At 44.0% G+C, this 12,545-nt stretch overlaps 1 protein-coding gene across 1 annotated transcript in view; it reads right to left on the bottom strand.

Moving 5' to 3' along the window:
- Positions 1 to 12,545, bottom strand: part of CPM (carboxypeptidase M) — an 83,403-nt gene that overhangs the window by 36,703 nt on the left and 34,155 nt on the right. Inside the window, exon 3 of the mRNA XM_045829944.1 lies at positions 892 to 989. Coding sequence (XP_045685900.1) covers positions 892 to 989 — 98 coding nt within the window. The remainder of the gene's footprint in view (positions 1 to 891; positions 990 to 12,545) is intronic.

Raw genomic sequence — 12,545 nt, 5'->3', positions numbered from 1 at the left:
CAAGCCAGCCAGTTGTACTTACTGGATATACATTTACTTCGACATTCCTTAAAGTTAGGTGTGTTTTACAATTTGTTCCACACTATTCCTACAGGAACTTTCTTTAATGCGATGCCTAGGAACTGTCTTTCCCTTCCACCTGATTGCCTAGTTGTATGGAGTCCTGGGGAATGGAAAATACTGCAGTTGTCATATTCTTAAAATACTTGGAGGAAGTAAGGCAAGAAATAGCGGGGAGCATTTTCAAATGCCCAGCAAGAATGGTAGGGCAGGTAGAAGTGGTAAAAGGGCATTTTGCCAAATATAAAATAAATAACAGAAAACCAGAAAAAAATAGAGTTTCTCCTGGTCAAGCTGGAAAAGAGGCAAGACATCACAGAATTTATGTGTTTGTAGATGGTGGGTATGAGAGAGTCTTAACTATGATTGTGTAAACTTGAGCATTGAAAGCACTGAGTATTAGATTAAGAGCAAGTGACAAAAGCTTTCAAAAAACCAGCTATCACATGTTTGGAGAGCTACTTGTGATCTTCTGATGGTTTAAGTTCAAATACAGTATAGCTCCTTTGCTGGGTCACCTTGATGCTGACCAGGAGGCAGGAAATCAACCCAGGAAGGAGTTCAGGGACTCAGCTGGCATTTCAGCACCACTGGTCTCCCAGGCCCCAAACAAAACGAGCACGAGTTTCCCTCACAGGACTCTGGGTAAATAACCAATGGGCTGTGACGGTGGCCGGGCTGGTTCCTTGTTCTCTCAGAAGGCCTAACAGGAAGACCTGTCCAGATTCTTTGCTATAATCTGCGTTGCCTCCTTGCAATTTACACAGAGCTCCAAAGACCCCAGGGGACGTTTCTGTGGTGACACTTCAGATGTTCAAGCCCCATACATACCTCATCTCCGTGCATATTTGCCACGTATTTGAACTCTGGGATCCCAATTCTGTGTTCCTTTGGGGAGCGACCCACAACAAGAACCCACAGGTTTCTGCCTTTATAGGGAAGAAAAAGATCGAAAAGTAAGTTGTCTTTTGAAAGGACAAATGAACTCTGGGACAGTGACCAAAGGGAGCAGACGATGCTGCTTCTCCCACCTGACCACTGTTTTGTGACGCCTGACATCCGTGACTGACAGCTCAGCGCTCAAAGTGCTCCTAGCTCACTGCCAGCCCAAACCCTGGCGATTTAGCACAAATATTTAACTTACTATATTAAGATGTGATTTTTAAGACCTGAAGACTTATGAGGCTACATGGATCTGATTTTTCCAAAATTCTTGTATACTTTGCCCTGAGTTTCTCATGCTTTATAGAAATGATCTTGCTAATCCACACAATTACAGAAACTTAAATTGCAGTTGGTGGTTGACTGGGAGGGTGCCATGACTCTCAGGACAAGGAAAGGGGGAGAAGCAACAGCCACGACACAGGTAACTCAGAAGGGAGCTTGTCCTTCTGGCGAGAAATCCTGGATCTTGTCTGCAGATGCTGATGGGACACAGCTTTTTTGCAGTGAGTGTCCTTGATGTGCCAGAGTTGTATAAAGTGAACTGGGAACCACAGCGCATCCTAACAACACCTCCAGGAAAACACTAGGTCCTAACTCTGTCACAGATGGTGCGATGTGGGCAAGGAAGGGCAGAGACTCTAGATCGTTGAGGATTTGCTCTGTGTGTTCATTACAGCTGGGACCCTGGTTCACATCGTCTCAGGTAATCCCTTCTTAACTCACCAAGATGGATTTTTAACTAGTCTTCACAAATGAAACAGCTGATCTTCAAAAATTATTAGGTAAACTGCTTGTGATCACAAAGCCAGCCAGTAAGAGGCTGTGATTGGAGCCCCGGAGCCAAGACCTGAATCCTAACTATTTGATTTCAGTTCCAGCACTCCTTCCACTAAAAGCTGCCCATCCCTCAAGTGTCTGGTTTCCTAATCAGGAAAACGAAGGGGTCCCTTTCTATTCTATCACCGTCTGGCTCTTTGAACTCTTTGAATGCAAACATTTAAAAATTAGAGACTGGGGATTGTATGTTTGATATCTATCACATGTATACCAAGTTCAAATATCGGTGATGTCTAAGCCTTCTGTGGAATTCAAGAGCCCAGAAAGGAATGTAACAGCAGCTAATGGGCTAATGTAGAGCAGGCTTCTGCAGAATTTCAGATCCAGGTCCATAAATCAAGGGTCCTACGGCCTGAGAACACCCAGTTGCCATAAGGAATCCAGTAAGAAGCAGATACTGGACTTATCTTTTTCACCATTTATTCTTATTGTAACAATAGGATGATGGCTTTAGATTTAGTAACTACAGGAATTCTCAGAAAATGACCCCAGATGCAGTTTATCTGACCGATGCCTCCTGTTCAGTGCAGGACACCCATACATCCACTTATTTAGAACTACTTCACCTGGGCATCGAACCAGGCGATTAGGCTGCGCAGGTAAGTCCTCTCTGCCCAGTGAGTTTCTGATATAGTGGAGAAGAGCAACATGCAAACATGTAATCACACTAGATGGTGACGTATGACCCCAGGACTGTGTGTCAGGCACTGTGGGAGCAGAATACGATGAATGGTTAACCTGTTCCAAGGATGGGGATCATGTAAACATTGACGGGTATAGGGTTTTAGATCTGATGTCTGAATGGGGTTCAGAAGAATGAGTTTGCCATGTGGACCAGCACAATCCACCTGACAGAACCATTTCATTAACCAGAACCTTCCATTCCCTCACTGTGCCAATTCTCAGGTCATTCGGAGTTAATTGTACAAAATTAACATTTTCATGTGAAGCAAGGAAGTGCTTTTTCCGAGGACAAGCTATCAAACCTGGCTCTTTAAGTTTCCTTCCAGGGAATTCTTTTAGGTGGCTATTCATGCTTTTAAAGCTAAAATAATCGCAGATTTGTACAGAATATGGTCTAGTCCCCTCATGGGCAAGGGGAAAAATCCAATATCCAATATCTCAACATAATATTTACCAATTGTTATATTTATAACTCTACATCTGCAATGCTGACCTGACAAATAAAGGAGAGTGTAAGACAACAAAAATCTGACTTGACGTGGAGAGCCAATATTACTGGGTTTAAGGAAGGAGAGAAACCAAACCAGTAAAAAAAAAAAAAAGTACCTTGATGAGAAACTCAACTTCAATTTTAGCACAAATGGCCTGGAAGTGAACTGCAAGATGAGAAACTCACCTTGAATAAACCTCAATGGCACAGTCTAAGACAGAAACCAAGCAATAAATCCAAAAGATACTCACACAGTGCTTTAGGAAGGACAAGCCTCTCGAAGGGTTTTAAGCACCCTCTCCCACAAACACTGGCTGTCTCCGGTTTCGACCAGGGTTAATATACAAAGGATAAATGTTTACTTTTCACAGCCTGATTGCCAAGATAGGGTAATTTAAACAAGATTTTTTTTCTATCAGGGTTGGAAAGGTTACCTTTATTCCCCCCAAGTTCTTCCTAATACCAGGTGTGCTTAAGAGTTATGAATTGCTTGGTTTCTTTCCCCTCATCACAAAGTAAACAAAACTTGGATTCCAAATGTTTTAGTATCTGTGTTCAGGAACTCACTAGGGGCTTGACAAAATCCCAGTGATGTGATGGGGGTGCCCAGCTGCGTTTGTCTGGAGGACTGAGGAGAGCCTTACAATTCAGAAGGCTGCACAAAGACAAGGAAACAGGCAATAAGTGCCACAAACTTCTACAGGAGTTCTGAAGAAAGTAGGAGAAACTTAGAAATTGAGGTACAAGGTCTTCCCAGATAGTATCCAGCCATGTACTATGAAAAACAGAGACATTTATTGAAGGAGATACAAGATACAAGAAACATTGTACATAGGACAACGACGCCTCGGTCCCCTTCAAAGTAGGCACCTTGGGACCTCACACAGTTCTCCCAATCGACATCAGCTGCCCCATTGTATTTTCCTGAACCTCATCAATGGTCTGAAATCTCTTCCCTTTCAAAGGTGATTTTAGTTTTGGGAACAGCCAGAAGTTGTAGGGCACCAAATCTGGGCTGTAGGGCAGATGAGTCACCTGGGTGATTTGATGTTTTGCCAAAAAAACTCCACATAAGACATGATGCATGAGTAGGCACGTTGTCATGATGAAGCTGCCAATCACTAGTTGCCCATAGCTGCAGCCTTCTGAATCATCCGAATAGTTTCCACAGAGGAATGTTCCAGCCTAATGCAAAATTTGATGCAGATTTGATGCTCTACTCATTCAGTCATTTTTAATGTGACGGTCACACAGTACACACGCTCAATGGCATCTACTGCCCCCACTGACTAGTACAGCGAAGTCTTCATTGTTCACACATGTGCATTCTAGTCCACTCTCTTTGGTTGCCAGGTTATATCGATGTCCCGCAAACCATTCTCATTGTATTAACGATGGTTGGACTCACCCTGGACGTGCCTCATACAGCTTCCACAGGCAGAAATGGGTGGAGTGTCATCCCCATATCAGAATCTCCTGGATGCTTGTGAAAAGGCCGACCCCCGAGCCCTGCCTCCTAAACCCAGCTCTAAGCGGGAAGCCTGAAGCCTGCATTTATCAGGCTCCCTTGTCAATTCTGAGGCCCATTCAAGTTTGAAAGCTGCTGAGACCGAGGCAGGGAACGTCCAGATAGATTTGGGAGGGAGTGAATCTTTAGGTAAAATCATCTCATTTTACACATAATTGTGAGCATGTCTCTATGTTAACAGATATAATTCTACTGTATCTTTTAAAATGGGGGCTTAATATTTTATACATGTACTGCCGTTCACACAACCAACACTCTGCTGGTAGGTGTCCAGCAATACATAATTTTGTGTAAATTTCAGCATGTCCACTGAACCTGTGTACAGAATTTGTAACGTAAAAACCTTTTATCATGTGAAAGAAATTGGAATGAAACATTCTATAGAACTACACCCATGTAGAACAGGTTTTACATTAAAAAATACCGTGGAAGTAAATGGCTCCATAGCATATAAAGCCTTAAATTAAATAATGGTTGAGCCCCTTAAAAGAATTATTTAAAAAATTGTGTTTTAAAATAAACCAGATAAGTTATGCTCAAAAAAAGAAAAACATTGACAATGGCACACTGTCAGTGATAAGGGGCAAAGTGGCAGGGTGATAAAACCAAGTACATTTTTTTCACTTTTCCATATTGCCACTGTTTAAAAAAAAAAGAACCCAAATACTATCATTCATTAAGTCCAGATACTACACGCCAAGCACTATGCTAAACACTTCACAACGCTTCTGTGTGTGGTGGGTGAGAGCCACAATTCATTGTTGAAGAAACTGATTTAAGTGGCAGAACTAGGGTTCAGCCGCAGGTCTATCTGATTCCAAAATCTGTGCTCTTCTGGATATTCCAGGCTGCCTCAGTTTCCCTGAAGGTGCTAGGTAGGCCAGAGCCAACCACACTCGGGAGGGAATGTTCCCAAGCAATTCTTTCTGTAACAAGCGGCTATGGTTTGCACCTGGAGCAAGATGCAGCTGCTCCCTGGCTACAGCCGACTGAGCCAGGACAAGACGCCGGCATGGAGGCCTACCCTACAGGGACATCCCATGGAGGTGTTGATGTAACAATGCTGTCAGACTATCACTGATCTGGGAGTTTCCATGGGACAGGCCCAGAGAGCGGCAGCGACCCTGCCTGGGTGGCCCGGTCACTGAGGCAGAGCTGCAGAGATGATGAAGCGCATTCCAGTTTTTCGTGAGGCTTGTTGTATGTGCGTCTGATCCTCGAGGTTCTGCTGTCCAGAGTGAGGGGTCGGCGGCTGGTTTCCCAAACTTGCACATTTCTGGGTGCCCTCACCCTTACCCTTCGGCCTAACTCAAAGCCTTAGAGGGCTTGCCCAGTGCACTGAGTTCCAGTGTCCTTGCACACAGGTGTGAACAACAGCCCTGTTGGCAAGGCTGGTGTAAGGCTGGTGAGTTCCTTCCAAGAATGAGCTAAAGATCTGATACTGAACCTTCAATTTCACGTATGCACGTTCCCTTTTCTACACACACAGAGGCTTATCACATAGCACACAAAATCCTACGTTAAATAATGCATGAGTCCCTAGAGGAGCTGAAAATAGCACATTACTTAAGTCAGGTTATCGACTCAGCCTCCCAAGTTTATATCAGCTCAGTGGCTCATTACCAGAAGAAAACAAACACTGGCACAAAACACAGGGACCAAAAGCATGGTCAAAGTTTCCAGGCTGGCTATGCTTGTGCAGTGGTATTCACAGCATTTTATGCATATTCGCTTAACGATGACAACCATAAGCAGTAGGTACTGGATTATCCTTTCACACAGGTGGACACAATCTTACAGAACCTCACATGGCAGTGGTTCCCAGAGTGTGGTCCATCAGCACCACCTGGCAACTTGTCAGAAATGCACATTCTTGAGCCCCATCCCTTAAATGCTGACTCAGGAACTGGAGGTAAGGACCAGCAGTCAGCGCTTTAAGGAGAATCCAGAGGATTCTCACAGCACAGCCCACAGCATCCAGGGGATCCTCATTCACACTTGTTCAAGAACCACCATAGCCTGGAATGAAGCTGCATAGTCTACCCAGAGAATCTGCTCTGTTCTTAACCATCCCGCTGCACTGCTCTAGTCACCTAAGGATGGAAAATATCAAAGACAAAAATCAAACAAAAATTTACCTTACCAATAGGCTGATCATGGACAGCCAATGAATTACTATTAAAATGCACTAAAAACACCATATTAAGAAGGAATACCATAGCAAGACACCACTGGCAAAACCTAACTCCTGGATTTTTTTCACTGGGTAACTTCATTATATCTGCATGCACCATCACATGGTATTTGTCTGTGGATAGATATAATTCTAGGGCTCAAGTAATGCTTTGCATTCTAGGAGTGCAACGTTGGGCATGAATTTAAAAAAAAGACAACACGAGCACCTAAATACTTGCCATGTGGTAAGGAACGTGGGGCCATCCCAAGGGAGGGGAGCAGGGGCGGCCCTTGAAGGATGCAGTGAAATTCCAGGGTAGACAAGCATAGGCCAGGAGCGTGCTGGAGCACGGGGCCTGAGGCCAGGAGCCAGGGGCTGGACAGCAAAGACCGGCCATGCCCCAGGCGTGAGGCCACACCGAAAGCAGCAGGCAGCACTGCCACCCGCACCTGAAGCCTTGAGGGACTAAACGCAGCATTTCCAGACTCATTTGTGGAAAATCAGACACATCTCCATTGTGTAGGCGGCCCTCCTGTACAAGGGCTTAACTCTTCATTTTCTCACATACTCACTCAACAAATATGTACTGACTGCCTATCCTGAGCCAGGCTTTAGTCAGCAGAAACAGATATGAATCCCTCACTGATTACATTTGCCCAAAAGCCACTCATTTTGTATTCTGACATCATTATCATTAAAAAACACAAAGTCTAAAAGAAATACAGTGCTTGATAAACTGTCTGTTATTCAGGAGGTAACCAAAGGTGAATCAGATCACATGGGTCCCCTGCCATCAAGAGAGTGCCCGAGCCCCTCAGCACGGCACATCAGACTTCCCACGGACTGTCCCCTCCTCGCCTTGAGCCTTCTGCAATACCACACACCAGGATCTAGCTATACTTATTTTTAAAAGATTTTACTTATTTTTAGAGAAAGGGGAAGGGAGAGAGAGAAACATCAATGTGTGGTTGCCTCTCCTATGTCCCCTACTGGGGACCTGGCCTGCAACCCAGGCATGTCCCCCAACTGAGAATCAAACCGGCCACCCTTTGGTTTGCAGGCTAGTACTCAGTCCACTGAGCCACACCAGCCAGGGCATAGCCATTCTTAATTACGTTTATTTCCAGAAGGAGCCAACCATCTGCCTTTAATGCATGATCATTCTTCTGCATGGATAGTCCTTGGTCCACCCAATCAAAGGGGCAACTTCCACTTGCCTTTTCAATGCTCAGCCAAAAGCCCCCTCCATCCAACACCTTTTTTACCCTTTCCCTCTCTTGGTCTCATCCCATACCAGCCTAGTTACTCTCCCTTTCGAACTCTGGGAGCACTTCTGCAACCCCTCTCCTAACATTACTGAAAACACAGGCTTTCCTGCCAGCAAGGGATTGTATACCTCCGTGCTTGGAGCACTTAGTGTCATGTGTGGCACAAATCTAGTAGATGATCAATACATATTGCTAAATGAAGGAAAGACTGGATACATAGGTAAGCAAATGAGGAAGTCCAGTTGGATCTGGGGTTGCCTCTGGTTCAGAGATTAGGTCATTTTCCAGTGTTGATGAAAACGTCTGCAGCCACACTTCAAAGCGCCTTCCGAGATGGGCTCTGAAAAGGGCCCAATTTTCTAGATCAGTTCCAGAGTAGATGCACCTTCTTGGAGTGTTTCCGTATAAAAGAGCACTGAGATTTAAACCAACTAAGCGGCTTCAGGTTAGAGTCTTCAACATCATGGGGAGAGGAGATTCCATCTGCTTGCATATTTGTGCCCACGGCACTAACGTTAAATACCTGAGAAATAAAGTATGTTTTATTTCTTCCTGAACAAGGGAGTGGAGAGGTTTGGGGAGCTCAGTTTCTAAATCAGAGATTTTTCTGGTTGCTCAGGGACATGTCCCTTTTTAGGGGATAAAGGAAAAGGGAAAATCTGAAAATGCATGGAGTTGAAATACATTTTCTCTTCTTTTTTGATTTCAAGAGAGTCAAGACCTGCAGAGAAGCAGAGCAGCTGCTCTAATTAATCAGCTACCATCACCCAAAAGAGGATTCTAGGAAGTCGCCCTGCCTTCGCACCCTGCCAGCCCAATCCTCTCCGTCACCCTACTCTGTTCCCAGGCCAGAGGCTGATGAGTCTGCTCCCCTTCCTCTAGCAATTTTAATTTCAAGCCGTAAGTCATAAAATGATAAGTTTTTAAAAAGTGAGTTCTAAAAACCAGCCGTAACTCTCATGTCCCAACTATCATCATTTCTGTGTTCCTTTCTGGTCTTTTTTCATGCAGAGACAGGAAATTTGATTTTAAGTCCCCCAAGTGAAAACCTCTAGAGGCCTTGTGCTATAAAAAGCTGAGAACTTTGCTTTTCAGTCCCTTGGGAGAGAAGTCAAACATAGTCAGATCATCTTATCTAAAAGTACAAAAAGTACTTAAAGAGATTTTTTAAATGGTGTTTGAAAAGGTACAATAATTACAGCTCACACTATACATTTGTTGTCCACTTAAGGGTTCTCCTTTGGGGCTGGGGGTGGGCATTCTGGCTCAGTGTGGGCGTTCAGGTCCTTCTCCCCAGCCGGTGTTTTTACTTCTTACGAGTGCCTGCCGTGATTTATGAGAAGGCCGATTCCGATCCATCTGTCCCAGAGAAAAGACAGTTTGTTGGAGGTCTGTTTATCCTTTTGCCTATTTTTGCTACTCTAAGGACGCATCTTTTAGTGGCAAGAAATAACAGCAGTTAATTTTCCAGTGTCCTCATAGGCCACTCTGGAGAATACAACTTTTTCTTTTGACCATCCTACTCCCTGAGTTTGCGCCCTAGAACACTTTCATTTGAAAGTGGGGCCAGCCAGAGTCCCGACAGAGGGATGCTGAGCTCCTGATAACAGCAGCCCTGATATTGTTAAAATGAGGGTCCTTCAGGCCCGACACTTAACAAAGGTGGACTTCTCACTACTGTCACTGTCCTAAGATTTCAGTCTCACCAATAGCTCAATGGTTTAGTAAGCACATCTAAACCAGTATTTCAGCAGCACACTATCTGCCTCAAAACAGCATCTATGATTTCTTAAAAGATATGCAGGATCCCTTGAGGGGCACCTTATCAAAAGATGATATTCGCAGGTTCCAGAATCAGACTGCCAAGGTTTAAACACCTCGCCGTGTGGTCTTGGGCAAGCTGCTCGATCTCTTGGGGTGAATCAGTTTTCTCATCTGTGTTATGGGGTAAATTTTACCTCTGTGTTATGGGATTCTATCTCACTTAACCCTCACAATTTCCACAACAGTGCTGGAAATATGGGGAGCTCATGCTGGTTTGGGGACTGAAGTGCAGAGAATGAGCTGATGACAAAGTATAGGCCCTAGCAGATGACACAGTAGTAGAGCAATTAAAGAAAAAATTCAAATATAAACGTCCATAAAATATAGAGGCCTCATGCCAACAGGAGGCAGAAATGTATGATCCAGACGATCTGCAGATCAGCTCAGATAGACCAGACACACTGCAGACTTTTTAATATTGAAGTGTGGATTCAGAAGGTGGAAGGGGCTACCTTGAGAGAACCTGTCCTTCAGAATCTATTAGCACAAAATCTGTCACAAACAGTCATCCCACCAGACATCAGGTGGATGTACTTTTTCAGTCCAAGGACAACATCTCACTCAGAATTCCCAGGACAAAATGCCTGAGGTGGTGCTGGGCCTGAAAGCAGGTCACCCTGGCTCACTGCGTTGAAATGTTAACTATAAACGTGTCTTTCACAACATTTTCCTACGTGGCCTGTTGCCAAAGTGACTGAAGCCACCACATAGATTTTAACTATCTCCAGGCTTACCCAGGTTAAGATTTCCATTCTGGCCCTGCTGTGGAGAGATCTCAGCTTATTACTTGAAGAGGGCAACCTGGGAACTTGTTGATGAGGAACTGGTTCATGAGGAGTCAGTGGGAGACGTAGAACTGGTTCAGCATGAGGTCGTCAATAGCAGCCAAAGGCAGGGGAGCTGCCCCAGATTACGAGACTACAGTGACATAACGCTATATGCAGTGTGTTTCCAGTCCTTGATTGGATTCTAAGAGGGGAGAGAAAGTTATAAAAGGCATTTTTGGAACCACTGGAGGACTTTAAATATGGAGTATATTGTTTATAGAATGATCATTATTTTTCTTAGTTTAATAATGTTGTGTTGTGGTTAGGTAGGAAGAAGTAATTTTGATTTTTTAAAATTTCTTTCTTTCTTTCTTTCGTTTTCTTTCTTTCTTTCTAGAGAGAGGGGAAGGGAAGGAGAAAGAAAGGAAGAGAAACATTGGTGTGTGGCCGCGTCCCATGCAGCCCTCACAGGGGACCTGGCCCACAACCCAGGCATGTGCCCCGACCAGGAATGAAACCGGCAACTCCTGGTTCACAAACAGGCACTCAATCCACTGAGCCACACCAGCCAAGGCTGCAAGAAGTCATTTTCAGATGGTGCGTGCTGAAGTATTTAGTAAATAAGCATGTTATTTGCCATTTTTAATAGTTCAGCAAAATCTGTAGATAGAGCTCATGAGAAAGAAAAAGAGCAAGCAAATGTGGCAAAACAGTAAGAACTGATAGATCTACATGAATACCATGTATTTATTTTACTACTCTTACAATTTTTCTATATGCTTGGCAATTTTTTAAATAAAAAGCTGGGGAGGGGGAAGCTTTAAAAGAGATAAAGGTAAAACAATCACGCCTGCTCTCGTGGCTTCTGGCTTCGGTAGCTTGTAAAGGTGAGAGGCAGGATCAAGAGGGGTCAGAGGCGGTCACCTAGAATGAAAGTTGAGGCCCTGAGGAGGGAAGGGGGCCCTGGGGTGAAACATCCACAGGCCGCCTCTTCCCCTTGAAAACACTCTACTAGAAAGGGAGTTAAGAAATTACTGTGTAAACTATTCAAAACAAAGGTACATTAGCAGATTAAATCTCCCTGTATATTGAGAAAGAAAAATCATCTTGATGCACACGTGAATTTTGACCAAGGACAGGGATTTTTAATTTTTTATAAAACAAGAAAAAAACCCTACAAAAATATTTTAAAATTATATGCTTTATGTGACCATTCAGCCTTCTGGTCACCAAGTCATTCATCTAGCAAGGACTGGGTGATCAACATAGGGTAAGAATAAGGAATCAGTGAAGTCTGCGTGTAGGGCATTTTAATTACGACTTCCGTCTCTTCCTCAAGACCGGACGCTGGGTCAAGGAAAGTAGGAATGTAAATGACTGAAATCGTCCTCTCTGCCTCGATTTGATTTCCACTCCCCTCCAGGCCTTGTTAGAACAGATCAGCAAGACTGTTACAGGAGAGGGAGGCGGGGCAAGGCCGGGTCACGGGCTACTAAGAGGGACAGAGGGAACAGAAGGGCCTGAATGTCTCCCAGCCTGTGAGCACGGGCTCAGGAGAAGCCCTGCCTTATCCAGTGGACATCAGTAAAGGACAATATATTGGTGGCTTTCAAGCATTCTTTCAACTTATTCCTTACCAAAGCCATAGCCTAAATTTGTTGTCAAAAAATGCCAAGAAACATTATAATTACTCAACCTCCTTCAGAGGAGTGCTGACAGTGACATCTACTTCATTTCTGTTTGTGTTTTTAACATAGCCAAGAATATGAGCGTACCGTAACACTGCAGTTCTAGATCACTTGAACCAGGAACTGGTGCTAATAAACTTCTGTAACAAAGTAGAATGTTAAATTTGCTGTACCTATTGTTGTCAACTCAACACAAACATATTTACTTAAAAAGCAAAACAAGAAACAGTGCCTACGCATTCATATCATTGCAACACCCTACCTTCCGAAACTATCAA

This window comes from Phyllostomus hastatus, unplaced genomic scaffold, assembly GCF_019186645.2.
Source record: "Phyllostomus hastatus isolate PE091 unplaced genomic scaffold, TTU_PhHast_1.1 phas_scaffold_93, whole genome shotgun sequence".
Lineage (NCBI taxonomy): Eukaryota > Metazoa > Chordata > Mammalia > Chiroptera > Phyllostomidae > Phyllostomus > Phyllostomus hastatus.
Note: the sequence above shows the minus strand (reverse complement) of the source record. Positions and strands in the feature narration are given on the sequence as shown.